This window comes from Anopheles darlingi, chromosome 2, assembly GCF_943734745.1.
Source record: "Anopheles darlingi chromosome 2, idAnoDarlMG_H_01, whole genome shotgun sequence".
Lineage (NCBI taxonomy): Eukaryota > Metazoa > Arthropoda > Insecta > Diptera > Culicidae > Anopheles > Anopheles darlingi.
In genome coordinates, this window is record NC_064874.1 from 15889592 (window position 1) to 15917496 (window position 27905).

Here is a 27905-nt window from a genome sequence, read left to right on the forward strand (position 1 = left end):
AGGTTATCGATGCTGAACGAGGGCACGAGCAGCAGTTTACCGGCACGCAACTTCAGCAAACCATTCGATCCGGTACTCCCCGCCATCGGCTGCGTTTGGCCACCACCGGTAAGGAACATGTTGGGACCACCGATGAAGCTGTTGGATTTTTTCAGCAAACTTTTCTGCTGCGCCGTAATGGCGATCGGTCCGCCGGTGGGCGATTGTGCTAGCGGCGGATGCTTCTGGAGATGCGGCGACACCGAGGAACCGAGTGGACCGGCGCCGGTCATCTGCACCGTTCCGGTGTTAGCCGACTGTTTGCTACCGATCGTCATTTTGCTCTGGATGAAGCTGGCTGCCGCACTGCCACCCTGTGCACCGGCCATCGCCGTACTGCCGAGTGTGGCCAGATTCTGACCCATCAGTAGCTGTCCACGGGAGGTTGATTTTTGGCGAAGGAATTGTTTAACGGACTTGGCCGCTACCGTACCACTGCTACCGTAAACTGATGGCGCTGGTCCGGTGTTGGTGGTGGTGCTGGCCGTTACACCGGGCCCATTCGTTGGTGTACCGGTCGGGGAGGGTTTGGTCGGTGTCGGTGGTCCACTGGTAGTGGTGGCATTGTTGGTGATGTACGCAGGGCAGGCAGAAGTTGTGGCCGGTGGCGGTTTCAACGCGTCCGTCCCATTGACCGGTGCAAGGTTATTGTTCGGATCGGCATCGGGAGGAATGTGGAAAGAGTTGATGAGGTTGTGCTGAAGGGACAGAAGCCGTAGATTCGGTTCACCCTCAATGATCGGTACCGAGCTGAGCCCCTTACGGTCGAGGTTCACTCGATCGGGATGCTTTTCGCGATCCTTCTGCGATCGCCGTATGCTAGAGATGCCATTCTGCACGACGAGCGTACTGTCCAGTGCGGTTGGCGGTGGTGGTTGATCATCGAACGGCCGGCTTGCCGGTACACCCGGTGGCTGCAGTACGGACGCATCGATTGCCGATGGCTCATGATGATGGTGAGCATGATGAGGATGATGATGCTGTTGTGTTCCCGTGGCGTGACCATAATTGTTGTTGCTGTTGCGCTCGCCGATGATTTCCGGTCGAGGAGCAAACACTGCCCGTTGCTGTCGATGGTGATGGTGCTGGTGGTGCTGATGATGCTGGTGGTGATGATGGTCAGCGGCAGTTAGCTTCTTCAGGTACGACGAGCTCAGCGTACTGTGGGACCGGTGAAAGGTGCGTAACCGGCTCGAGTGGTTCGCCAGGATGGTCCCGTTATTGTTGCTGTTGTTGTTGTTATTGTTACTCCGGTTCGTCAGCTTTGGCACGACGGATTCTATCTTTAGCAGGGCATGCTGAGCAGCACTGGCGGTGGCGGCGGCAGCGGCAGCGGCTGCACCACCGGATGTACCACCACCACCACCATCCGCTCCGATGATACTCTCGTTGATGTGTATTGCAGACTTTCCGCGGATTTTCGGTGTACTCATTGGAACCAATTCCCTCACCTACCCCTCCCAGGATGGGCCAGACAAATCGCACACAAACACACGTAAACCGGTCCCTCTTCCCTCCCCCCTCCCCCTTCCTTTGACACCTCGCACCGACACCGAGCTAGTACGCGAATAATGAAGACGTTGGCAGGATAATGAGCCAACGGCAGCGGAACCGAAAGCAAGCCTGGTGTGGCGTGCCGTGTCCTTCACGGTATTGGATCGCGTTCCAGCAAATGTCCCCAAACGGTGCCGTTTTCTGCTGCGTTCCTGTCCTGCGCTGTCATACCCCCATGCCATCCATTCACGACATCTAAGCATCTAGCTGGGACGACGATTACAAGTCATCGTCCTCGTGGTCGTCCTCGCCGCCGTCTTCGATGTCGTTGCCGTCGTCGTCGTCGTCAACTACTGGTATCACTGGCTAGTGTTGTGCTGCGCCCGAATACCGTCCCTTTCTCCATGGGCCAGCACGAAAACCCGATGCGCAAACAGCCACGACGATGAACGATGTCTAGCTGATAAGTCTCGAGGATCTATGTGTCGCAGAACGAATACTGTCGCAGATATCCGTCGATAGCGATATCCAAAGAGTGAGGACTACTCTTCGCGCCTTCGCATAGGTCCTAGACACCCCTCATTGCAGCAGTGGGTACCAGTAACGGTAGCATCACCAACAGCAATAGAAGTAGTAGTGATAGTAGTCTTCCTTCCCGGGCAGTCTGTTGATGTTGTCGCTGTTCGTAAAATTGTTTATGATGACCCGCTGCTTGTCGGCTTCTCTCTCTCTCTCTCTCTCTCTGTTTATCACACTCACGCACACACACAGTTACTCGGTCCGCAGACAGCGGGGGGGTACGAGCGCACCCACCAAGTGTACGGGCCCGGATCCTAGCGGTGAGGCCAGAGCCTAGCAGGGAAAATCAATTGGAAAAGCCGAAAAACTTTCGTGACCGATTTTCCCGAACAACCCCACAGTGCTAGTTTCGGTCGCTGCTGTCGCTTGCCCTTCGGCCCTTGAAGCGGTTTGAATTGGCATGGGGTTGCGACGCGTCGCGGTCACGGTTTGCTGTACACTATATCCACGTGCGTACTGCTGTCATGCTGTCTGCACCTGCTGATTTGGGGTTATCCCAAGTCCAACAAACAGGGTAATGTCCAAACTACAGGTTCTGCTGACCCACTGTAGCACCCCGGGTATGTGCCAACGTCCGAACTGAACTGAAGAGAACGCGACCGGTACGAGGGACCCACGGACATAGCACTGTACGCGCCAACGCGATCCTTCCGACTGGCTCCCTCGACGGATCCGGAGGGTTCGCTTCCTTGCGAAATACCGTTTTCCGTCGCGCAGTCGGACAGCAGGGGCATTACCTTACCCTATATACCGCGAACCGAGGTGTAGTTGTATGCGTGCTTTCTCCCTCGGTGCTGGGGAGCGCGAGGACTCCGCAACGGTTGTTTATAGGGCGGCAGGGGAAGGGGTCGCTCCTTTTCGTTGCTTCCTTCTCCTCCCCCGCTCTCTGGTAAGGCTCTAGACGACCGGAATTTCCTCACTACGTCACACCCTTCTGTCTGTCGAACGCGCGTTTGCTGGTGCTGCTGCTACTGGTGTGTCCGTCGGCTATGCCTATATCTCTATGCGCTATGCGCTATTGCTGCTATTGAGGTTAGATATAAACAAAAACCTAGTGATGGAGCAGGAGAAGCAGAAGGTTTCAATGTTGTTAAGGACTGGAGCGGACCGGAGGACCGACCGGCCGTATACTGACGGTTGTTTGCTTTGGTTGCCCAGTGGATTACTGTTCTCTTGGTGTGCCGGAGTTGGAAAAGGCATTAAACTCTTCTATACCAAATCGAAGTGATAATAAAATCACCAAAGCATTGGCTGCCGTGACTCGACACGTTGAAGAAGTGAATTATTCAAGATCGTGGAGTATTTTGGTTCGTTCCTCGAGGGGGGATTGAGTTGATAGTTCGTTCACGTGTTGATGGACCGACGCAGGCAATCCGGAATATAGTCCGGGCGGAAAAGCTCGCGTATCCACGCCAGTAGACCCATAACCCGATTGACGGGTTAAGCTTACGTTGCGTTCATTCACTACCACCAAGCAATGGGGCGAGTCCTGAATCTGAATGGGAACACTAGCACACACAAACCCAGTAGTGGCCATACTAGTGGGGGCCCATACGGTACGGTTTAGTCGTGTTGGTAATAATTTAGCTGTTCCGTAGCTAACGGGGCTGCGGACTGATTAGAGCTTTCTTGAGTTGCCCGGAAAACTTGAGTTCGTGTGCCTCTAAAGACAAACGGTGGACTCCACAAGAACTCCACAGCACACAGGCCGGAACCGCACGTGCTCACGACGCTGGATGTTCTGTTTCCGTGGCATATGTTTCCGGATGGGAGCAGCACCTCTACACCGAATTCCCGGACGTTTACCTAAGAAGGAAACATGTACCTCAAAATCGCTGCCTACTGAGTCGGTTGCTCACAGCATATGGCAGTGCTCCGGACTTCCGGATGTCTGCATAGTTTCGCCTGCAAAAAAAAGGACCAAAGTTGGCAGCCGTCTGCCGGCTCTCGTTGGAAATGTCTTTGGAATTTCCGGCTCCCGGAGCACGTGGTGGGGCTGAGGGAGGATGGAGCCGGTCCGTGCCCCCGGTCGATTCCGAAGTGTTACTTCGAAGTGCTAAACTTCGTAACTGGTTCGCGAATTGCATGAACGGTGGGAAAAGTGAAAATTGTGGATGCGAAATCCGCAAAGTTTGTCCGTGCCGACATGCCATTCGGCCGCCGCGGGGCCGTCCTTTGAGGTCTATGGTCTGTCTAAAGACCGGGGTGCCGGGGATGGTTCCCCGAGGGCGAAAAGGGCACGGATGTTATGTGTTATAGTCGGCCTATATTTGTGCCATTTTCACCAGCAGCTGTACGAATGTAAACTGTTTACCGGAATTGCACTACCAACACCCTCGCGGTAGTTCGCTCAGGTGTTCCGAAGAGTGTCTGTGGTCGCAAGCAGCTGTAGCTGTAGGACTATATATAGCTTACTCTGCGTTTTTTTTTTTGGTCTGTATGTGTTTTTGGTCTGTAAAGATATGTTCTGAAAAAGCACAAAAATTAACTTTACAGAAAGGTAACGTATTACACCTTGTATTTCTTGAAACATTTAAAGCAAGAGATGTAATTTAGCAAACATTATGATGAAATTTGATTACTTTCAAGTAAAACAAAATTTTGAAAAAATAAACTAAGCTGCACAGGTGCAATAGTGAGCCACAGGGCGTGAGACCTTTCACTTCACCAGCGCCAGCAGGGAGCAGGGAAATTGTTCGTGTCTTTCGTATTCAGTTCATTCGCTCCAGTTCTCTCCGCTCCGTACTCCCGCTCCGTCCCAGTAGAGTGCAGCGTACACAAAATGCAAATGTACAATGTACAACCATACAAACAAAGTATGCCCCCATCGCGGGAATGTTTGTTTTCCGGTGTTTGAATAGGTTAACGAACGCTAAACTACGGGAGGGGGTTTCTCCTGTTCCTCCTCTGTCCCGATTCGAACAATCGGTACAGCTCACCAGCACTACCGTCGCTCTACTTCCACTGAGTGGTGTACACTGGATGGAGTCCAGGTCCTTCGCTAGTAATTAACTTAAATCGCTCCAAAGTGCTGAACGCGCCGGAGCAGCCGGTGAATGGTGGAAGTTAATAAAATGTTGTAAACTTTCTGCGCTGCGGGCCACTTTGTTGTTCTAAGTTGCAGCTCTAAGTTATTCGGGCAACAGTGGCTTCCCCCGTTCCACAGCACAACGGTTACGATTCCATCGGAATGTAGAACTTCATTCTTCTGCTTCCTTTTTGGCGACGCGATGGCGCTAGACTATGGTGAAGGGGAATTGGAATGTCTGCGCTCCCCAAACGGCAATTGGAGCACTTGGTCGTGATTTGTTTATGCATTCCTAGCGATCTTCACCTCCAGCAGGGGGTATGCGGGCTTTGCGGGATGGATTCAAGGGTTCTGCTAGCATTGGGCGTTGTGCTTACGCTTCCCCATGCGAGGCTCGATGTCACTTCTGCATGACAGCGTGCATAAATTCATATATGCGAAGCAATAACCGGCCACCGGAAGGTGCAATCGATATTGATTGTGGCTTAAGTGGTGGAGAGCACCGGAGCCGGAGCAGGAGCAGGGTGTTGGGTTTGCGGGTTTGGGGCACATAAAAAATCGTGACATTCCTCTAGTGACAGAGTGGCAGTGTAGCAGAAGAAGGTGGATGTTGTTTGATGCCGTCATGGGACCCAACCCGAAGCGCGGACCAGGGAACAGCAAGCGGCAAGTTCAATGGCGTGATTATGCTCACCGCGCGCCCACGGAGGTTTGTTCGATGTGCATAAAACTAAAGGCAAACTGTTAGGACCGCGTATGCGAAGTCCCATTTCACTCTGGGGCATTCGATCGCGAGACAAATTGATTCGCTTTCTTTTGATTCCACGGTTTCTTGGTGGAAAAGCGATTTTTTCAATTCCCTGTCGATGGTGCATACGCTACGATGCATTTCCCAAGGATAAAACAATGGTTACGCTAAGCTATCGGTTTCCATCCAATAGCAATCCCCATATTTTCTTGGTATAGGCGATAGTAAGGTTACTTCTATTCCATTTCGCGACTGTTGTACTGAGGTGCGTGCGGCCTTCAACGAACCTAGCATAAATCTCACCATTGCCGGAAGCAATAAATCGAATATGTCCCGTCGGCGTCTGGCGATGGCAGATTGCTGGTAGCAGCAAAGGACCAATATGGAGCACAATAAGCCAATTATCGATGGGGAACTCCACAAATGGCGCCTCTTCATATTTGAGTCAAGGTGCTGGGCGTAGTGAGTTTTTCTGTGATATTTTTTGTTTCTCTTTCTCATAAAAAGGTAACAACTGCAGCGGTATTGATTTGGAAGCCTGTTGGCGCTCTATTCTATACAGTGGCTTCATTAGCGTTGCTGCATACTGAACGTGTGGTGACACTTCAACAGTTCCACGTCCAGACTGCGACGATTATTTGGTGAGGGGAGGATTTGTTGGTCATGACATGGCCCTTATATTTACTGAACCGAAAACTAGTGCTTTTTTACCAACACTCTCTTCATGTTTTCTTGCTTGGTATACTCATCGAATGGCTAATATCACGATGCTGGCTTGCTAATAGACTCCCTAACTGGACTGCTGGTTCTGGTGTATCGCTGACGTGCCTTGAACGTTACGTGACCGGTGTACCCTCCTCGATCGGTGCATCGGTGTCGATTTTGTAGGGCCATTCACGATGTATCACGGGCCCAATGTCTCCGTTCAGGATCGTTATCAGCTCATCCAAAAACCGCACATCGTCCATTTCATCCGACAGCTTCTTCGTATCGGCAATCAGGCGATTTGTGGTAGCTTCCAGAGACTATTAAAAGAAGTTTTATAAAACGGAAGTAAAGTCATTTGGTCTGCTTGCTCACGAATTTGGGTTCTCTTCTCTACTCACCAGAATGTCATTATGCAGCTCCACCGATTTGTACATGAGCGAGTGGATGTTCGTATCGAGTTTATCGATCTCCTCGATCTTGTCGGAGATATCCTCGATCATGCTGGACGTTGTAGAGCTGCAACTGGTTTGACCGGATGAGCTTGTGGAATCGAACGCACTCGGTGTTTTGCGACGGAAGTTTTGCAGCTGGAAGCTATTCAGAATACTGGACTCGAGCAGCCCGAAGGTTCGGTAGCGATTGTTACGTCGCCCGACATTGTTCCGCCATCTATCGCTAGTATCTTTGGTCTCGCAACCATCGCAATCGTCATACGATTCATCGGGATGGGAGTGGTCGTGGGCAGCATGATTGTTTTGTGCTTGGGAGGAGTGCGCATGATGATCTTGACTGACGTGCTGTAACCTTTCCGTTGAACCCGAGGATGATTTGGGTAGATGGAAAGGTGAGGTTCGCAGCAGACCGCAACAACAGTTCACATTCAAATTCGTTGGATTGATGTCCGTTTGTTCCAGTTCCTCGTACAGGGTGAGTGCATTTTCTTCGTCGATGGATAAGGTGAACTCCATTCTACGATAGGAATTCTGATGTTTGATGAACTGTAAAATAAATAACAATTGAAAACGAAACAAATTCAGCAACATAAAAAATATGATTCAAGGAAAATGAAAAACATCTGAATGATTTTAGTACACAAATGCTGTTCGGCAGGACCATTGAAAAAACAAATATTAAAAAATTCATGTAGTTTTGTAATGGCTTCTATGATTTCAGAATAAGATAAGCTTTCATCATAGTTTCATCGGATATTTTGTACAAGCTTTCTAGCTAGGATATTTGAAAAGCACAGAAATATGAATAATGCTTTATAGTTTAATAAAATACTGCATAACGTCTTCATCGAATGTTAATTCTAAATTATAGTAATTTCCAAATCAGTTGACTTTGTTTACAGATTTTCGCCTTTAATTTTAACCATTTTTCCGATACATCATGAATTTAGTGCTTCTTTCCCATGCCCTTGCCGTTACCCTTTTCTTGGCCCTTTCCCTTGGCTTCACCACCCTTCTCTTTGCCCTTTCCACCGCGAGGTCCAGCATCCTCCATCTTCTCGGAATTTCCACCCTTTCCTCCCTTTCCGCCCTTTCCGTTTCCTCGTTGAGACTCCTGGCTATCTCCGTCAGCATCCTCCGCCGATTCTGCTGAACGACCCTTGCCTTGGCTCTTGCCTTGGCCCTTTCCGTGGCCCTTCTCCTCACCCTTTCCTCCCTTGCCTTCAGGACGAGCCGATACCACGGCGACGGCGCACAGAGCTACCAACAGGAGAAGAAGTGTTGCCTTCATTGTTAGTGGTTGAGTGGAGCAGATCTTCTCTGAATGTAAATCTGAGGCAGCTTGGAGCTTAGAATGTGATTCAGTAGACCAGCGTTTGTGGTTTTATAGCTCGGAGCTCGAGATTCTTTTACATGTAATCAGTATCAAGTATTAGACTTAATTAACGTAATGCCTATGATTGTAATAACATGTGGCTTGATTGAGGGCGTTATAGATGTCCATTATTTAGTAATTTGGTGTTGATCAGCAAATTACTTCATCACTCAACAGCTGAGAATTACAATGAGTATATAAATTTCAACTCCACCAGCAGAGAGCACATTCCATTCTAAAGCTCAATCTGTAAGCCAACGCAAGAATAGAAACAAGATGAAGGCAACCCTTTTCTTCTTGATCGTTGTTGTGTGTGTCGTGGCGATCACTGCTGAAGATAGCGTTCGCAAAGGAAAAGGCGAGGAAAATGGAAAAGGCAAGCTTGGCAGTCATGGACCAGCGCACGCTCCAGTAGGATCCGGCCAGGGAAAGGGCAAGGGAGTTGAGAAGGGTGATGCAGCTGCGCATGCTGAAGCTGGTAAAGCCCATGCCAAGAACGGTGCAAAGGGCAAGGAACACGCAAAGACCAAGAACTGAGAATAGCTGCCATGACATACTGAACAATAAAATTATTTGATTGATACAACGTAATCAAAACGAATGTAGTTTATTAGAAAGAAAAGCGATGATTTCTATTTTTTATACGATTTCATTTGTGTTTAAAAGGCGGGAGGACCCAATTATAATGTTGGACGTGGCATAGAAAAATAGGCTACGATTTTTGATAATTGCTGAAGGAATTTTCTTGACATTTGTATTAGAAACGGTGAAGTAGAAAGTTTGTACCGAAAAGGAACTTGAGGTCAACTAGCAATCCGCACTATAACGCACACTGCTTTATCTTGTAGAGTATTATTTATGGACAAAAGAATAAACATTAGGCATCTCAGAATGAGAATAAACTGATCTTTCCCGTCGAGAATAAATAAAGCTTGTCTATTGAAAACAAACATATTGCTCGTGATTTCTACTATGCTAGATTAGAACAATTAGTTACATGTATTGTTTTAAAATTCGAATAGATGTCCTTAGTTTGGTATAAAGCAACATGATCACTTGATAGATTTGTACAACCGATCGTAGAATAATGTTTTATAGTTTTGCGATTTATAGTCTTGTGTCTGATTGGATTGTCAGTTTTGCATTATCTCGGCCACTTATTAGGGGCCTAATTGAGATGTTAGACTATAATATTGCATGCCAAATTGATGTTTGTTTCGCATTTAATGATTGTTATTCGTGAATAGAAATCAGTTGACTTTGTTTACAGATTTTTGCCTTTTATTTTATTCGTTTTTCCGATACATCATGAATTTAGTGCTTCTTTCCCATGCCCTTGCCGTTACCCTTTTCTTGGCCCTTTCCCTTGGCTTCACCACCCTTCTCTTTGCCCTTTCCACCGCGAGGTCCAGCATCCTCCATCTTCTCGGACTTTCCACCCTTTCCGCCCTTTCCGTTTCCTCGTTGAGACTCCTGGCTATCTCCGTCAGCATCCTCCGCCGATTCTGCTGAGTGACCCTTGCCTTGGCTCTTGCCTTGGCCCTTTCCGTGGCCCTTCTCCTCACCCTTTCCTCCCTTGCCTTCAGGACGAGCCGACACCACGGCGACGGCGCACAGAGCTACCAACAGGAGAAGAAGTGTTGCCTTCATTGTTAGTGGTTGAGTGGAGCAGATCTTCTCTGAATGTAAATCTGGGGCAGCTTTGAGCTTAGAATGTGATTCAGTAGACCAGCGTTTGAGGTTTTATAGCTCGGAGCTCGAGATTCTTTTACATGTAATCAGTATATGATCAATAGACTTAATTTACGTAATGCCGATGATTGTAATAACATGTCGCTTGATTGAGGGCGTTATAGATGTCCATTATTTAGTAATTTGGTGTTGATCAGCAAATTACTTCATCACTCAACAGCTGAGAATTACAATGAGTATATAAATATCAACTCCACCAGCAGAGAGCACATTCCATTCTAAAGCTCAATCTGTAAGCCAACGGAAGAATAGAAACAAGATGAAGGCAACCCTTTTCTTTTTGATCGTTGTTGTGTGTGTCGTGGCGATCACTGCTGAAGATAGCGTTCGTAAAGGAAAAGGCGAAGATAATGGTAAAGGCAAGCTTGGCAGTCATGGACCAGCGTACGCTCCAGTAGGATCCGGCCAGGGAAAGGGCAAGGGAGTTGAGAAGGGTGATGCAGCTGCGCATGCTGAAGCTGGCAAAGCTCATGCCAAGAACGGTGCAAAAGGCAAGGAACACGCAAAGACCAAGAACTGAGAATAGCTGCCATGACATACTGAACAATAAAATTATTTGATTGATACAACGTAATCAAAACGAATGTAGTTTATTGGAAAAAAAGCGATGATTTTCATTTTTATGCGATTTCATTTGTGTTTAAAAGGCGGGAGGACCCAATTGCAATGTTGAACGAGGCATAGATAAGTAGGCTACGATTTTTGATAATTGCTGAAGGGATTTTCTTGACATTTGGATTAGAAACGGTGAAGTAGAAAAATTGTACCGAAAAGGAACTTGAGGTACTAAATCAACTAGCAATCCGCACTATAACGCACACTGGTTTATCTTGTAGAGTATTATTTGTGGACAAAAGAATAAACATTAGGCATCTCAGAATGAGAATAGACTGATCTTTCGCGTCGAGATTAAATAAAGCTTGTCTATTGAAAACAAACATATTGTTCGTGATTTCTACTATGATAGATTAGAACAATTAGTTACATGTATTGTTTTAAAATTCGAATAGATGACCTTAGTTTGATATAAAGCAACATGATCGCTTGATAGATTTGTACAACCGATCGTAGAATAATGTTTTATAGTTTTGCGATTTATAGTCTTGTGTCTGATTGGAATGTCAGATTTGCATTATCTCGGCCAGTTATTATGGGCCTAGTTGAGATGATAGAATATAATATTGCATGCCAAATTGATGTTTGTTTCGCATTTAATGATTGTTATTCGTAAATAGAAATCAGTTGACTTTGTTTACAGATTTTTGCCTTTTATTTTATTCGTTTTTCCGATACATCATGAATTTAGTGCTTCTTTCCCATGCCCTTGCCGTTACCCTTTTCTTGGCCCTTTCCCTTGGCTTCACCACCCTTCTCTTTGCCCTTTCCACCGCGAGGTCCAGCATCCTCCATCTTCTCGGACTTTCCACCCTTTCCGCCCTTTCCGTTTCCTCGTTGAGACTCCTGGCTATCTCCGTCAGCATCCTCCGCCGATTCTGCTGAGTGACCCTTGCCTTGGCTCTTGCCTTGGCCCTTTCCGTGGCCCTTCTCCTCACCCTTTCCTCCCTTGCCTTCAGGACGAGCCGATACTACAGCGACGGCGCACAGAGCTACCAACAGGAGAAGAAGTGTCGCCTTCATTGTTAGTGGTTGAGTGGAGCAGATCTTCTCTGAATGTAAATCTGGGGCAGCTTTGAGCTTAGAATGTGATTCAGTAGACCAGCGTTCGAGGTTTTATAGCTCGGAGCTCGAGATTCTTTTACATGCAATCAGTATATGATCAATAGACTTAATTAACGTAATGCCCATGATTGTAATAACATGTCGCTTGATTGAGAGCGTTATAGATGTCCATTATTTAGTAATTTGGTGTTGATCAGCAAATTACTTCATCACTCAACAGCAGAGAATTACAATGAGTATATAAATATCAACTCCACCAGCAGAGAGCACATTTCATTCTAAAGCTCAATCTGTAAGCCAACGGAAGAATAGAAACAAGATGAAGGCAACCCTTTTCTTCTTGATCGTTGTTGTGTGTGTCGTGGCGATCACTGCTGAAGATAGCGTTCGTAAAGGAAAAGGCGAGGAAAATGGAAAAGGCAAGCTTGGCAGTCATGGACCAGCGCACGCTCCAGTAGGATCCGGCCAGGGAAAGGGCAAGGGAGTTGAGAAGGGTGATGCAGCTGCGCATGCTGAAGCTGGCAAAGCTCATGCCAAGAACGGTGCAAAGGGCAAGGAACACGCAAAGACCAAGAACTGAGAATAGCTGCCATGACATACTGAACAATAAAATTATTTGATTGATACAACTTAATCAAAACGAATGTAGTTTATTAGAAAGAAAAGCGATGATTTTCATTTTTATACGATTTCATTTGTGTTTAAAAGGCGGGAGGACCCGATTCTAATGTTGGACGTAGCATAGATAAGTAGGCTACGATTTTTGATAATTGCTGAAGGAATTTTCTTGACATTTGGATTAGAAACGGTGAAGTAGAAAAATTGTACCGAAAAGGAACTTGAGGTACTAAATCAACTAGCAATCCGCACTATAACGCACACTGGTTTATCTTGTAGAGTATTATTTGTGGACAAAAGAATAAACATTAGGCATCTCAGAATGAGAATAAATTGATCTTTCCCGTCGAGATTAAATAAAGCTTGTCTATTGAAAACAAACATATTGTTCGTGATTTCTACTATTATAGATTAGAACTATTAGTTACATGTATTGTTTTAAAATTCAAATAGATGTCCTTAGTTTGGTATAAAGCAACATGATTACTTGATAGATCTGTACAACCGATCGTAGCATAATGTTTTATAGTTTTGCGATTTATAGTCTTGTGTATGATTGGATTGTCAGTTTTGCATTATCTCGGCCAGTTATTGTGGGCCTAGTTGAGATGTTAGAATATAATATTGCATGCCAAATTGATGTTTGTTTCGCATTTAATGATTGTTATTCGTAAATAGAAATCAGTTGACTTTGTTTACAGATTTTTGCCTTTTATTTTAATCGTTTTTCCGATACATCATGAATTTAGTGCTTCTTTCCCATGCCCTTTCCGTTACCCTTTTCTTGGCCCTTTCCATTGGCTTCACCACCCTTCTCTTTGCCCTTTCCACCGCGAGGTCCAGCATCTTCCATCTTCTCGGACTTTCCACCCTTTCCTCCCTTTCCGCCCTTTCCGTTTCCTCGTTGAGACTCCTGGCTATCTCCGTCAGCATCCTCCGCCGATTCTGCTGAGCGACCCTTACCTTGGCTCTTGCCTTGGCCCTTTCCGTGGCCCTTCTCCTCACCCTTTCCTCCCTTGCCTTCAGGACGAGCCGATACTACAGCGACGGCGCACAGAGCTACCAACAGGAGAAGAAGTGTTGCCTTCATTGTTAGTGGTTGAGTGGAGCAGATCTTCTCTGAATGTAAATCTGGGGCAGCTTTGAGCTTAGAATGTGATTCAGTAGACCAGCGTTTGATGTTTTATAGCTCGGAGCTCGAGATTCTTTTACATGCAATCAGTATATGATCAATAGACTTAATTTACGTAATGCCGATGATTGTAATAACATGTGGCTTGATTGAGGGCGTTATAGATGTACATTATTTAGTAATTTGGTGTTGATCAGCAAATTACTTCATCACTCAACAGCTGAGAATTACAATGAGTATATAAATTTCAACTCCACCAGCAGAGAGCACATTCCATTCTAAAGATCAATCTGTAAGCCAACGGAAGAATAGAAACAAGATGAAGGCAACCCTTTTCTTCTTGATCGTTGTTGTGTGTGTCGTGGCGATCACTGCTGAAGATAGTGTTCGCAAAGGAAAAGGCGAAGATAATGGAAAATTCAAGCTTGGCAGTCATGGACCAGCGCACGCTCCAGTAGGATCCGGCCAGGGAAAGGGCAAGGTAGTTGAGAAGGGTGATGCAGCTGCGCGAGCTGAAGCTGGCAAATCTCATGCCAAGAACGGTGCAAAGGGCAAGGAACACGCAAAGACCAAGAACTGAGAATAGCTGCCATGACATACTGAACAATAAAATTATTTGATTGATACAACGTAATCAAAACGAATGTAGTTTATTAGAAAGAAAAGCGATGATTTTCATTTTTATACGATTTAATTTGTGTTTAAAAGGCGTGGAGGATCCAATTCTAATGTTGGACGTGGCATAGATAAGTAGGCTACGATTTTGGATAATTGCTGAAGGGATTTTCTTGACATTTGGATTAGATACGGTGTAGTAGAAAGATTGTACCGCAAAGGAACTTGAGGTCAACTAGCAATCCGCACTATAACGCACACTGGTTTATCTTGTAGAGTATTATTTATGGACAAAAGAATAAACAGTAGGCATCTCAGAATGAGAATAAACTGATCTTTCCCGTCGAGATTAAATAAAGCTTGTCTATTGAAAACAAACATATTATTCGTGATTTCTACTATGATAGATTAGAACAATTAGTTACATGTATTGTTTTAAAATTCAAATAGATGACCTAAGTTTGATATAAAGCAACATGATTACTTGATAGATCTGTACAACCGATCGTAGCATAATGTTTTATAGTTTTGCGATTTATAGTCTTGTTTCTGATTGGACTGTCAGTTTTGCATTATCTCGGCCACCTATTATGGGCCTAGTTGAGATGTTAGTGTATAATATTGTATGAAAAATCAATGTTAGTTTCGCATTTAATGATTGTTATTCGTGAATAGAAATCAATTAACTTTGTTTACAGATTTTCCAATTTATTTTAATCGTTTTTCCGATACATCATGTATTTAGTGCTTCTTTCCCATGCCCTTGCCGTTACCCTTTTCTTGGCCCTTTCCCTTGGCTTCACCACCCTTCTCTTTGCCCTTTCCACCGCGAGGTCCAGCATCCTCCATCTTCTCGGACTTTCCACCCTTTCCGCCCTTTCCGCCCTTTCCGTTTCCTCGTTGAGACTCCTGGCTATCTCCGTCAGCATCCTCCGCTGATTCTTCTGAACGACCCTTGCCTTGGCTCTTGCCTTGGCCCTTTCCGTGGCCCTTTTCCTCACCCTTTCCTCCCTTGCCTTCAGGACGAGCCGATACTACAGCGACGGCGCACAGAGCTACCAACAGGAGAAGAAGTGTTGCCTTCATTGTTAGTGGTTGAGTGGAGCAGATCTTCTCTGAATGTAAATCTGGGGCAGCTTTGAGCTTAGAATGTGATTTAGTAGATCAGCTTTTGAGGTTTTATAGCTCGGAGCTCGAGATTCTTTTACATGCAATCAGTACATAATCAATAGACTTAATTTACGTAATGCCCATGATTGTAATAACATGTCGCTTGATTGAGGGCGTTATAGATATCCATTATTTAGTAATTTGGTGTTGATCAGCAAATTACTTCATCACTCAACAGCTGAGAATTGCAATGAGTATATAAATATCAACTCCACCAGCAGAGAGCACATTCCATTCTAAAGCTCATTCTGTAAGCCAACGGAAGAATAGAAACAAGATGAAGGCAACCCTTTTCTTCTTGATCGTTGTTTTGTGTGTCGTTGCGATCACTGCTGAAGATAGCGTTCGCAAAGGAAAAGGCGAGGAAAATGGAAAAGGCAAGCTTGGCAGTCATGGACCATCGCACGCTCCAGTAGGATCCGGCCAGGGAAAGGGCAAGGGAGTTGAGAAGGGTGATGCAGCTGCGCATGCTGAAGCTGGCAAAGCTCATGCCAAGAACGGTGCAAAGGGCAAGGAACACGCAAAGACCAAGAACTGAGAATAGCTGCCATGACATACTGAACAATAAAATTATTTGATTGATACAACGTAATCAAAACGAGTGTAGCTTATTAGAAAGAAAAGCGATGATTTCTATTTTTTATACGATTTAATTTGTGTTTAAAAGGCGGGAGGACCCGATTCTAATGTTGGACGTAGCATAGATAAGTAGGCTACGATTTTTGATAATTGCTGAAGGAATTTTCTTGACAGTTGGATTAGAAACGGTGAAGTAGAAAGATTGTACCGCAAAGGAACTTGAGGTCAACTAGCAATCCGCACTATTACGCACACTGCTTTATCTTGTATTAGAAATGGTGAAGTAGAAAGTTTGTACCGAAAAGGAACTTGAGGTACTAAATCAACTAGCAATCCGCATTATAACGCACACTGGTTTATCTTGTAGAGTATTATTTATGGACAAAAGAATAAACAGTAGGCGTCTCAGTATGAGAATAAACTGATCTTTCCCGTCGAGATTAAATAAAGCTTGTCTATTGAAAACAAACATATTGTTCGTGATTTCTACTATGATAGATTAGAACAATTAGTTACATGTATTGTTTTAAAATTCAAATAGATGTCCTTAGTTTGGTATAAAGCAACATGATTACTTGATAGATCTGTACAACCGATCGTAGCATAATGTTTTATAGTTTTGCGATTTATAGTCTTGTGTATGATTGGATTGTCAGTTTTGCATTATCTCGGCCACTTATTATGGGCTTAATTGAGATGTTAGAATATAATATTGCATGCCAAATTGATGTTTGTTTCGCATTTAATGATTGTTATTCGTGAATAGAAATCAGTTGACTTTGTTAACAGATTTTCCTATTTATTTTAATCGTTTTTCCGATACATCATGGAATTTAGTGCTTCTTTCCCATGCCCTTGCCGTTACCCTTTTCTTGGCCCTTTCCCTTGGCTTCACCACCCTTCTCTTTGCCCTTTCCACCGCGAGGTCCAGCATCCTCCATCTTCTCGGACTTTCCACCCTTTCCGCCCTTTCCGCCTTTTCCGTTTCCTCGTTGAGACTCCTGGCTATCTCCGTCAGCATCCTCCGCTGATTCTTCTGAACGACCCTTGCCTTGGCTCTTGCCTTGGCCCTTTCCGTGGCCCTTTTCCTCACCCTTTCCTCCCTTGCCTTCAGGACGAGCCGATACTACAGCGACGGCGCACAGAGCTACCAACAGGAGAAGAAGTGTCGCCTTCATTGTTAGTGGTTGAGTGGAGCAGATCTTCTCTGAATGTAAATCTGGGGCAGCTTTGAGCTTAGAATGTGATTCAGTAGACCAGCGTTCGAGATTTTATAGCTCGGAGCTCGAGATTCTTTTACATGCAATCAGTATATGATCAATAGACTTAATTTACGTAATGCCGATGATTGTAATAACATGTGGCTTGATTGAGGGCGTTATAGATGTCCATTATTTAGTAATTTGGTGTTGATCAGCAAATTACTTCATCATTCAACAGCTGAGAATTACAATGAGTATATAAATATCAACTCCATAACCATAGAGCACATTCCATTCTAAAGCTCAATCAGTAAGCCAACGGAAGAATAGAAACAAGATGAAGGCAACCCTTTTCTTTTTGATCGTTGTTGTGTGTGTCGTGGCGATCACTGCTGAAGATAGCGTTCGTAAAGGAAAAGGCGAAGATAATGGTAAAGGCAAGCTTGGCAGTCATGGACCAGCGTACGCTCCAGTAGGATCCGGCCAGGGAAAGGGCAAGGGAGTTGAGAAGGGTGATGCAGCTGCGCATGCTGAAGCTGGCAAAGCTCATGCCAAGAACGGTGCAAAGGGCAAGGAACACGCAAAGACCAAGAACTGAGAATACCTGCCATGACATACTGAACAATAAAATTATTTGATTGATACAATGTAATCAAAACGAATGTAGTTTATTAGAAAGAAAAGCGATGATTTCTATTTTTTATACGATTTAATTTGTGTTTAAAAGGCGGGAGGATCCAATTCTAATGTTGGACGTGGCATAGATAAGTAGGCTACGATTTTTGATAATTGCTGAAGGAATTTTCTTGACAGTTGGATTAGAAACGGTGAAGTAGAAAGATTGTACCGCAAAGGAACTTGAGGTCAACTAGCAATCCGCACTATTACGCACACTGCTTTATCTTGTAGAGTATTATTTATGGACAAAAGAATAAACAGTAGGCATCTCAGTATGAGAATAAACTGATCTTTCCCGTCGAGATTAAATAAAGCTTGTCTATTGAAAACAAACATATTATTCGTGATTTCTACTATTATAGATTAGAACAATTAGTTACATGTATTGTTTTAAAATTCAAATAGATGACCTAAGTTTGATATAAAGCAACATGATTACTTGATAGATCTGTACAACCGATCGTAGCATAATGTTTTATAGTTTTGCGATTTATAGTCTTGTGTATGATTGGATTGTCAGTTTTGCATTATCTCGGCCAGTTATTATGGGCTTAATTGAGATGTTAGAATATAATATTGCATGCCAAATTGATGTTTGTTTCGCATTTAATGATTGTTATTCTTGAATAGAAATCAGTTGACTTTGTTTACAGATTTTCCAATTTATTTTAATCGTTTTTCCGATACATCATGAATTTAGTGCTTCTTTCCCATGCTCTTGCCGTTACCCTTTTCTTGGCCCTTTCCCTTGGCTTCACCACCCTTCTCTTTGCCCTTTCCACCGCGAGGTCCAGCATCCTCCATCTTCTCGGACTTTCCACCCTTTCCGCCCTTTCCGCCCTTTCCGTTTCCTCGTTGAGACTCCTGGCTATCTCCGTCAGCATCCTCCGCCGATTCTGCTGAGTGACCCTTGCCTTGGCTCTTGCCTTGGCCCTTTCCGTGGCCCTTCTCCTCACCCTTTCCTCCCTTGCCTTCAGGACGAGCCGATACTACAGCGACGGCGCACAGAGCTACCAACAGGAGAAGAAGTGTTGCCTTCATTGTTAGTGGTTGAGAGGAGCAGATCTTCTCTGAATGTAAATCTGGGGTAGCTTTGAGCTTAGAATGTGATTCAGTAGACCAGCGTTTGAGATTTTATAGCTCAGAGCTCGAGATTCTTCTACATGTAATCAGTATTTGATCAATAGACTTAATTTACGTAATGTCCATGATTGTAATAACATGTCGCTTGAATGAGGGCGTTATAGATGTCCATTATTTAGTAATTTGGTGTTGATCAGCAAATTACTACATCACTCAACAGCTGAGAATTACAATGAGTATATAAATTTCAACTCCACCAGCAGAGAGCACATTCCATTCTAAAGCTCAATCTGTAAGCCAACGGAAGAATAGAAACAAGATGAAGGCAACCCTTTTTTTTCATGCGCAGCATGGTGCATAATTGTTCACAACTAGCTGAGTTTGAGGTTTAAAAAGTATTAGCCTAGTTAAAGATTGTAACTAAATGACATCCGTATACATTACCTGTGGCAAAAATGACAGACCCAGGCAACATTGAATTGAATGAATTCTATTATGCCCTTTTATATTTCTCTTAATACTCTTATACATTTTGCATTTGAATAATAAATTCCAATAAGTCGGCACTTTACGTATTTTACGGAGATAAGAAATCACCGAACGCGAACGTTATCGGGTCACGACGATTCAATTTCAAATATTCGAATGTGCAGTGTATTATCAGCTCTTGAAAAACCGTTACATAGATTAAATCTTTTCCTTTTTGTTTGCTTCAAAATCTTTTCTTATCAAATTGTTGTTACAATTGGTTTTGGTTGTCAGAGTGTCTTGTCTTCACGTGGCATTATCATCCTTATCAATTGCATTTTGTGTTAGGTTTTTTTTCAATTCCAAACTGATTGATTTTTTCCCATTCGGTCAACTTATACCGAACTGAGACTATACTGTTTGTGACTATTATCAAATCTTTTTGGTTTTTTGCAGATAGCAGATTGCGAGTTTGCGCCGTGAACGGGGCAGCTTGGCAGACGAATGAGGTGAATGGGAGTGTAGATGTCGATTGGATGGTAGCTTGGTATAAAAAAAAAATCCGTTCGCAGCCACACCATCTGCTGTAGCACACGATAATGCTCGCCACGGAAACTGGTAACTACCGACCAAAACTATCCAACCGTAGTGCTGAATACTAATGAGCTTACTTAGCCCCTTAGGTGTCATTGATCGCAATGATCGCCGTGGGGGCCCATCCGTTTATTGTTGAATTGCTTAGTTCCTCTCGAATGGCGATGACTCAACGTCGCACACCCAAGCTGAACCCAGGCGCATACGACAAAATCTTGACAAAATGGTGATCTCACGATCATACGAATCGGTTCAGATATCGCTACTTTACACATTGGTATGATAGCTGGAGACACTTCTAGGTACTTACCAGTAATGATTTGTTCGTAACGATGCACCACCTGCTGGAGCTGCTGCGGTACCGTAACGATGTTTGGCAAACAATGAAAAGAAATCTCCTTTAATAAACCATTTCAACACCGCGTATTCGCGATAATCGCGTTAGTTGCCACTACACACACACACAATGCACACAAACAACGCGCCTCGGTTCCACTAAACAGCGAACGCATCACTCGGTATGTCGGAACATTCTGTACCACACACGTCACAAGGAGAATTGTATCCAACCACTGGAACGCGTCGGTTCGCGGTTTTGGTTTTTGGGTTTGGGTCTAGATTTCACCTCTTCTACCGCCAAAGGCCGCTAAAAGGCTGAGCTAAGAACAAAAGAAAATGTAACATTCCGCAGATGACGCACGTGAGTCCGGTCTACCACCACCACCACCACCTCAGGCTCGCGGTCAGGAGAAGCGCTCAAGTATGAGAGGTATTACGCCGATTTCACCATGTTCACCGTGACCTCCGCGGTGTCGAACGCCGATGGCTCGGAAGGAGAAGGTTGCGGCACCTATTACCGTGCAAGGCGGTGCTTTCGGTGTGCCCGGGTCTGTCCGGGCAGGTGGAGTTGTGGATGGCGTGCCGTGGTTCCGGTTCTTTGCCCGTGAACGAACGAGCGAGCGAGCGAGTATCGTATGGTTAGACCACCGAGAACGGCTGCTTTTGCTTTGCTTTTGGAGCCACAAAACCGAAAACTGGCCAACGGACGGACGAACGCACCAATGACGCACTCCTCTCCTCCTTGCCGTAGAACACAACTTTTCTTTTACTAATCGCAAGGTTTAGGATTACACCGACGTATCCATTTCGAGGCAGGGATTAGACCGAAACCGACGCTGGTTTGGAACAACGAAAAGTGAATTGCATCACACGCGAGCGCCCCGGACCGTGCGCTGGTATCGTTCGTTAGCGTCAGTACCCGGACGGTGAGTTGATAACAAACAACCTTCTCCTGCTGCCTGGACACAAAACAGCACTCGACACAATGCTCCACTGCAGCACTGGACAGTATCACTGTTCGCTGTAGCAAGTGTAACCGGGTCCGGCCACTAGTTACTACTTTTACCACGCAAATGCGAAAACAACAAGCTGCTGCTGCTGCTGCTGCTGCTGCTGCTACTGACGCTGATGGTTTCACAAATCCCCCGGGGGCCTCCAGACAGGCGTTGGTCTTGAAGTGCAAATCGCTTGGCTAATGAACTGGAAAACAAACGTACGAGCGATACCGCACACTACCCATATGTAGTATCTACTCATGTTTGGTGTTTGGTCATCTTCCACTTAACACAGAAGCGGTCGCGCGCGTGTGTGGTTGCGATTGCGGTGCGTTTACTTCGTGCGAATTGAGTCACTACGGAGACGATTCGATGTTGGCTCACTGTTACTGGCTACTGTGAGTGCGTGAGGTAAACGTAGCGAGCGAGCGAGCGAGCAAGGGAGCGATCTCGCATCATTATCAGCGAAGCGCGTGAGACGATGAGGGAACGGTTTCCTACCGTTACTCACACACAACAACCGTCAATGATGGTGATCATTAAGCGTTATTTTTAAACTAAACATGTGGCGAGCGGCTTCGAGCGGCTCGAGAACAGAACGGAACACAAACACTTGCACAGAAAACCCATCATCATCATCATCATCATCATCTAACGGTGTCGCCTACGTCGTGCCCGACAAGCTGACCACCACCCTTCGGACCCACCTTTCGGTCGGAGGCCGTTACGAGCCGAGCAAATTGAATAAACCCGGTGTCGGTGTCGGACCGTTCGATGGTCGATGGAAAACGGCCGTCTGTGGCGTTACGATACGGATCGGAATCGGGAAAATTCACGCAACCCGGACCGTGGCCGATTCGATTGAATTTCATCGATTCCTCCATCGACTTTCTTCCATGGCATCCGGTGGGGTGAGGGCGCGCCCGCGCACACGAGTTCGTTCCACTTGATCGCCGCCGGACAGTAGCAGCAGGAAGGGAAATGTGATCTCGTGATCTCACCTCGCGGATAAGATCACTCACGCACCGGACCCACACTCGATATCCGTGGAAACCCACGACCGTCTGGTGTTTTCCGGCGCCCTCTTTTACTTTCTTTTCTTTTGTTTTCCTCCCTTTCGAGACTTTTCGTCGAGCTGTCAGGCCCCCGGGGGGGCACAGACGACTTACTTTTACTCTCTCGTAACTACTTTGCCGTGGTTCACACAAACGACGCACCAGCGCGAGTTCCAGAGATGGAAAAAGAGGGGAAAACTCGCACACACGAAACACCTGTAGCCGTTGGAAGGGCCGATGGAGGAAATCGATAGAGGAAAACTCGAGCGCGAGATGAGCGACGGAACCGTCCGCTAGGATCGAGTGCCGCGAACCAAATGACGGTGCGGCCCAGTGGCCAGTGGTCGGACCGGTGCTTACTTACTGGCCGTTCTCTCTTTCTCTAATTACTCGCGGTCATTCGTGGCCGCACCTACAACAGTGGACGGTCCTCGTCGCCGTCGGTTTTCTGTTTGTTCTCTTGTTTCAGGTCCTTATTCGCGCCTTCGATTTTCGGAGCGCCTTCTAGTAGAGCGAGTGTACTGGTAGCTTCATTTTAGTAATAAAAATACCTTTACCATAACCTCTCTTTTTCATGCCATGTAAATCAATGCGAAAACACTCGCTTGCACGACGCAGCAGGCCGTGCTGGGCCGCGGTCACAAGAAGGAACGCGTTCTTGGTGGGGCTTCTTGGTTCATTATACCGTTGTCCCGTGGTGTGCCTTTGCGGAAGTCATTGCGATGGACTCCCTGTCCCGATGGTTCGTGGTGTTCGTGGTCCAGCTACCCACAACACATTACCGCACCTGATTGGGAGCAATTAGTCGGTCTGTCACCCTGTTTTGACATGGGACTGTCGGGGGGATTCCATTTCTAGACTACAAAACCTCAGCTCGTCGAGAACGTGCCAAAGGATTGAAAGTTTATTCCACCCGTCACCTGACGTCGCTTTATCTGCTTTGCAGTCCTTGATTTGTCATTAGTGTAGAAATGCCGGAAGCCCACGGAGAGCAGGCCACGGCGGCAGGAGGTGGAAATGCGCGGAAAGCGGGGGGAGCCAAGAACCCGACATAATAACCTCGCATTTCCACGAACGCACGCACCACTAATCGGATAGTGGATTTTTATATTTTGGCATTCGCCAAAACGGGGCCACCGCATCGATGCCAGGGGACAGTGCCAGCATTAATTGGATTGCCATCAGTGTCGGAGCGGCTGTTGCGGTGCACCCTCTTCCGTACACCACACACAACACGGGCCGGACCCGGACCCGGGTTTTGTGCTAGTTATAATTTAATGCTGCCACCGGGGCTGCATAATGCCGATCCGCGACGCCACGGATGTGTTCCACGCGTTGCTGCTAGCTCGTTGGTTCGTGTAGACTTCTGACATCGCCGGACGCTCTTCTTGCTGGCTCCCCGGCGTTTTCCATTTTCCCATGCCAGGTGATACTTTTCACGCTCATTAGAGAAATGGAGAGTAAAGCCGTGGCGCTCAGGGGCATGATCGCGTGATAAAGTGGGGGAGCTTAGCGTGACCATCGCGGCGGCCCCATGCACACATCGCCGCACATGGACACGCCCGGCGTTGGCGGTACCGTTGGCACATGCCACACACACACAGCGTGGCTCGGGCTTTATAATTGAAAAATGAAAAATATAATCATTGAACAGGTGGCTCGCAGGAGCATTGCATACGGTGTCATGCGATGCATTTATGCGTCAGCCAGTGGTGCGTGTTGTCGTGTCTTACGCACGGATTAGCTTTCTTGATAGTCCCGGGGATTCAATGAGATATCTCTTTAAGATGACTAGCAGTAGTTACCTTTATACTTAATTAATAGCCAGTTAAGATAATGCAGCCTTGCTTCTTTGGTTCTTCGGAGTTTTCCGAGCTTTTCTCATAGCTAGGCTACTACGATTGCAAGGTCTCTAATCCTCCATTTGTTTCAGACACTGACTTCTAAATCATTGTTGAATGCCCAATGATACTGTGTTTCAAAATACTCTTTGATATTACTTTTTAAAAGTATTATTGTTCCAAAAATAATGCAATCATAGCAATATCCATTTGACCGCCAAAAATTCTAGCACCCTGCCTCAGCAGCATTCGTTTTGCAGACTATCAATTACGACTCGAATGCCACCCTTTTTTTATTTATTACTTTTATTTCTATCAAGTTTTTTGAAAACTTTTATCGACAAACATTTTTCGAAAATACTGTCGTTGATTTAAATGCGTTAGCCACAAGCAACATCGTCGCTCTAGCAGCTACTGATTCGAGGTTTCATTACTGGCTGGGGCCGGCTCTTCCGATGGAGTCTCCCAGAAGCTGTCATCCTTGTGGAGCTCATGTTCTTCCAGCTGACGAACGGAGGGTGACTTGAGTATCAATCCTGTCGATGGAAACCATAGAGCAAACGATGAGGGGAGATCGTAAGCAGTACATCACATGGAATTGGTTAGTAACAGGCGTAACAAGTGGAAGTGATTCGTGGTGCAAACAAGTACTGATACTGGGTGCGACGAGTGCTAAACAGCGAGTTTGGAAAGTTCGTATTCGAATAACCACCTTTTGAGGGCACGCTTAAAAATAACGTCCGCTTTCAGCACTAGCGGTGCATCCTGTTTGGTCGTTGCTTTTGCATTAGTTTGAACCACGGTCGACTGCAGCTGCAGCTTCCACCACAACTCATCTCTGCACCGATCGGCTGCTAGTAGAATGCCACCGAATGGGCGCGTTCTAATAACAGCGCCTAGCACATACGCCGGGAAGAGGAAGCACTCTAGAGGAAAAGTGTGTTAATTATAGCTATTAGGTGTTCTTACCCGTCAACAGTCCACCGACGATGGCAATCAGCACCGTCAATCCGATAGCCATCAGCTGGAACGCGCCCTGCTTCGCACCAGACCGTCCGTAACCCTGTTTCAGACGGAAAATGGCGGTTGGAGAGAGGAAATTCAAACCGGAACGTAAAGAGCTTTTCTCGAGCAAAAGCTTACCCCGATGACGTATTCGAGCGGTTCCTCAAGCTCGGTCGAGTTAAGTGGTGTTTGCATGGCGGGGAAAATCGTGGCCAACGAACTGCCGTACGTTTCCTTGCTGGCGAAGGTAGCATAGATGGAGGAGAATACGGCGGATAGGACCGCTGGCATGCCATGCAGATTATGCACACCGCAGGTGTCGGCAATGCGAAGGTTCGACAGAATGGCAGGCTGCAGGAGAGAGGAAAGTGGTTAACGCGCGATACATGACGGATCTAAACCTAACCGGCACACATTATTGCAGCCGAAGCGTTGCTCTAGTTGATTAGAGGAACCTTGATCGTGACCTCTCGGTAAAGAAGGTAAATAATTGAATTGGAAGTTTGTTGAGTTGAGAATTGGACATCTTTCCGTCTATTAGCAAATTGGCCTGAGCTGTTAGACAGCACTCGCTAATAGGAACCGCAGAGGAGCAGTGCGTGTGTTGTGAGTGTGTCAGGCCATAACGGCGTGCCTGGTCACTGGACACAGCGAGCCAGGTTGCTTCGGTTTATCGTGCTGTTGCTAATTATTTTAAATGTTATTTTAAACTGGATTAACCTGATATGTTACTATTCGCTTGATCGGTAGCTAGCAGCACGATCTGCATTTAACAGATTAAAGCAAGAACAGATGGGATCGTCGTGGATTCGCTTATTAGCGACTTACGTAATTGAATGGCAGCGAGCAGATCGGTCAAATGAAATGGAGAGTAACGGGGTCGAGAAGTTGGCAGAATCTTTAAAGAATGCTTGCTACCCTAATGAATGATCGCGTTAATATCGCGATACGCATGTTACGAAACGATCGCTTATCTTATCACACCTTGGCGTGGCGTGGCGTACAGTCACCTGCTCCATGCGCACTCCAAAAAAAAAAAACCACCAAAAAAACACAACTTACCGTCAAGAAGCGATATCCGAGCACGGAGATGACTCCCGCGATCACACCGACGATCAGGGCACCGAATGGATGGATCAACAGGTTACAAATCGATCCGACGGCCACACCGCCGGCCAGGGTCGAGTTCTGGACGTGCACCATATCGAACTTGTGCTCGTGCGCCACCAGCGCTGACATAACGAACGTAGCGACGGTCGCACCGGCCAACGAGAGGTAGGTGTTAATGATCGCGCGCTCCTGATCAGCCCCATCAACCAGTGCCGAGTTAAAGCTGGGCCAAAAGATCCACAAAAAGATGGTGCCAATCATGGCACTGATGTCCGAGTTGTACGACGAGCATTCTAACGGGCCCGCCTTAGCGGATTCCTTCTTCGGGCGTAGCATGAAGCTGACCGCAAGCCCAAAGTACGCACCGAAGGCGTGCACCGTGATGGAACCACCGACATCGGCCGCCTTAACCAGCTCCAGCTGCAGATACTCGTTGCCAGCGAAGATCGCAATCTCGATGATGCCCATGATGAGCAGTTGCATCGGGGTCGTACGTCCCAGCAGCGCCCCCATACTGATGAGGACGGCCGCCGCGGCAATATCGGCACCGATCAGATTTCCGAGCGAAATCGGAATGATACCATCCTCCATCTCGTAGCAACCGCGCATTATGATGGCCCACTGGATGACGAGCGAGGCGACCAGCAGGTTCAGACCGGATGCACTGAACCCGTACCGCTTCAGGAACGTCATGAGAAAGGCAAAACCGGCAAAGATCATCACGTGGATATCCTGAAAGTCTGCGTGCGAAACGAAACCATTTTTCCTGTATTTCGTGCGTCGTGCGGTCAGGGATGCTGGGGGTCCGGGGTCTTACGTGGATATTTGCGCAGGTTGTTCTCGCCGAGCTCCACCTTGACCGTTTCATTCTTAACCGGTAGCAGTTCCTTGGCATAATCGGTGCAAAAACCAAACACGATAATGAACACTATCTGCACGATCAGCAGTAGTGCGTAGCCCGATACGGATGAGCCTGGCGTGTGCATGGTTGGCCCTGGTTACTTCGATTTTCACTTGACAAAAAGTTTCGATTTCTCCCAAAACGGACGATTGAATTGTTTGTTTTAAGTGAAGTGAATTAAACTAACACACGCACTGGAACGCACTAGAAGTGGAGCTTAGCCGCTGCACATTCTCACCTCGCGAACAGTTCGATCTGAACTGGCTGGACCGGACTGGCGCGATGTCGCTCGAAGCCTGGTTTCACGCGGTTGGCGGTCGCGGTGCTGCGGTTTGAGACCGAAATTGGGATGGGTCAGGTGAATCCGAGCAGGCGGGTGGATAATTCGGACAGTGGAACTAACACGAGGCGTTCTTTGGTCAAAATAGCGCGCGGTTTTTAATCTGTTATCAATTGTGGTTTGAAGGAAAACTTTAGAAAACTACTTAACGAGTTAGTGTTGCCCGTTTTTCCATGTCATTTCCAACAATATGTCCCCTTTTCTTAGAGTGCATATCACGAGCTCTCACACCATCGCAATCGGCAAACATAGGCCGGGGTCAGTTTGAATTGTTTGAAGTGGCTAGCAGCGTTACCCTCGGTTCCGTTCTCATCATCATACACCA

General features: G+C 46.3%; 6 protein-coding genes across 13 annotated transcripts in view; all 6 read right to left on the reverse strand.

The window, feature by feature from the left end:
* Positions 1-1472, reverse strand: part of LOC125951026 (mucin-19) — a 4587-nt gene extending 3115 nt beyond the window's left edge. The window contains exons 1-3 of the mRNA XM_049679522.1: positions 1167-1472; positions 1057-1106; positions 1-936 (exon numbers count right to left, since the gene is read on the reverse strand). The exon at positions 1-936 is cut by the window's left edge and continues 992 nt beyond it. Coding sequence (XP_049535479.1) covers positions 1-936; positions 1057-1106; positions 1167-1472 — 1292 coding nt within the window. The remainder of the gene's footprint in view (positions 937-1056; positions 1107-1166) is intronic.
* A 3677-nt stretch (positions 1473-5149) lies between these two features.
* On the reverse strand, positions 5150-22621 carry LOC125951018 (uncharacterized). Of its 8 annotated transcripts, none has more exons than XM_049679508.1 (4): positions 22498-22621; positions 20305-20653; positions 6995-7594; positions 5150-6913 (listed from the first exon to the last, which is right to left on the reverse strand). In XM_049679508.1, exons 3-4 carry the CDS (start codon positions 7562-7564, stop codon positions 6725-6727), a joined length of 759 nt encoding a protein of 252 aa, XP_049535465.1. In that variant the 5' UTR covers positions 7565-7594; positions 20305-20653; positions 22498-22621; the 3' UTR covers positions 5150-6724. The 8 variants fall into 8 exon arrangements, with proteins under 8 accessions (XP_049535465.1, XP_049535468.1, XP_049535463.1 ...); XM_049679511.1 differs by having other exon boundaries at positions 22600-22619; XM_049679506.1 differs by lacking the exon at positions 22498-22621 and adding an exon at positions 22036-22425.
* Positions 7995-8339, reverse strand: LOC125951739 (eggshell protein 1-like). The gene has a single exon (XM_049680748.1). It carries the CDS (start codon positions 8337-8339, stop codon positions 7995-7997), a length of 345 nt encoding a protein of 114 aa, XP_049536705.1.
* On the reverse strand, positions 9738-10073 carry LOC125951745 (protein qua-1-like). The gene has a single exon (XM_049680753.1). The coding sequence runs from the start codon at positions 10071-10073 to the stop codon at positions 9738-9740; it is 336 nt and encodes a 111-aa protein (XP_049536710.1).
* On the reverse strand, positions 11478-11813 carry LOC125951749 (protein qua-1-like). Its single transcript, XM_049680756.1, has one exon. It carries the CDS (start codon positions 11811-11813, stop codon positions 11478-11480), a length of 336 nt encoding a protein of 111 aa, XP_049536713.1.
* A 1899-nt stretch (positions 22622-24520) lies between the features above and the next one.
* LOC125950997 (ammonium transporter Rh type A) lies at positions 24521-27485 on the reverse strand. The gene is made up of 5 exons (XM_049679473.1): positions 27157-27485; positions 26292-27079; positions 25368-25580; positions 25194-25287; positions 24521-24760 (listed from the first exon to the last, which is right to left on the reverse strand). Exons 1-5 carry the CDS (start codon positions 27323-27325, stop codon positions 24636-24638), a joined length of 1389 nt encoding a protein of 462 aa, XP_049535430.1. The 5' UTR covers positions 27326-27485; the 3' UTR covers positions 24521-24635.
* Between the last annotated feature and the right edge of the window lie 420 nt (positions 27486-27905).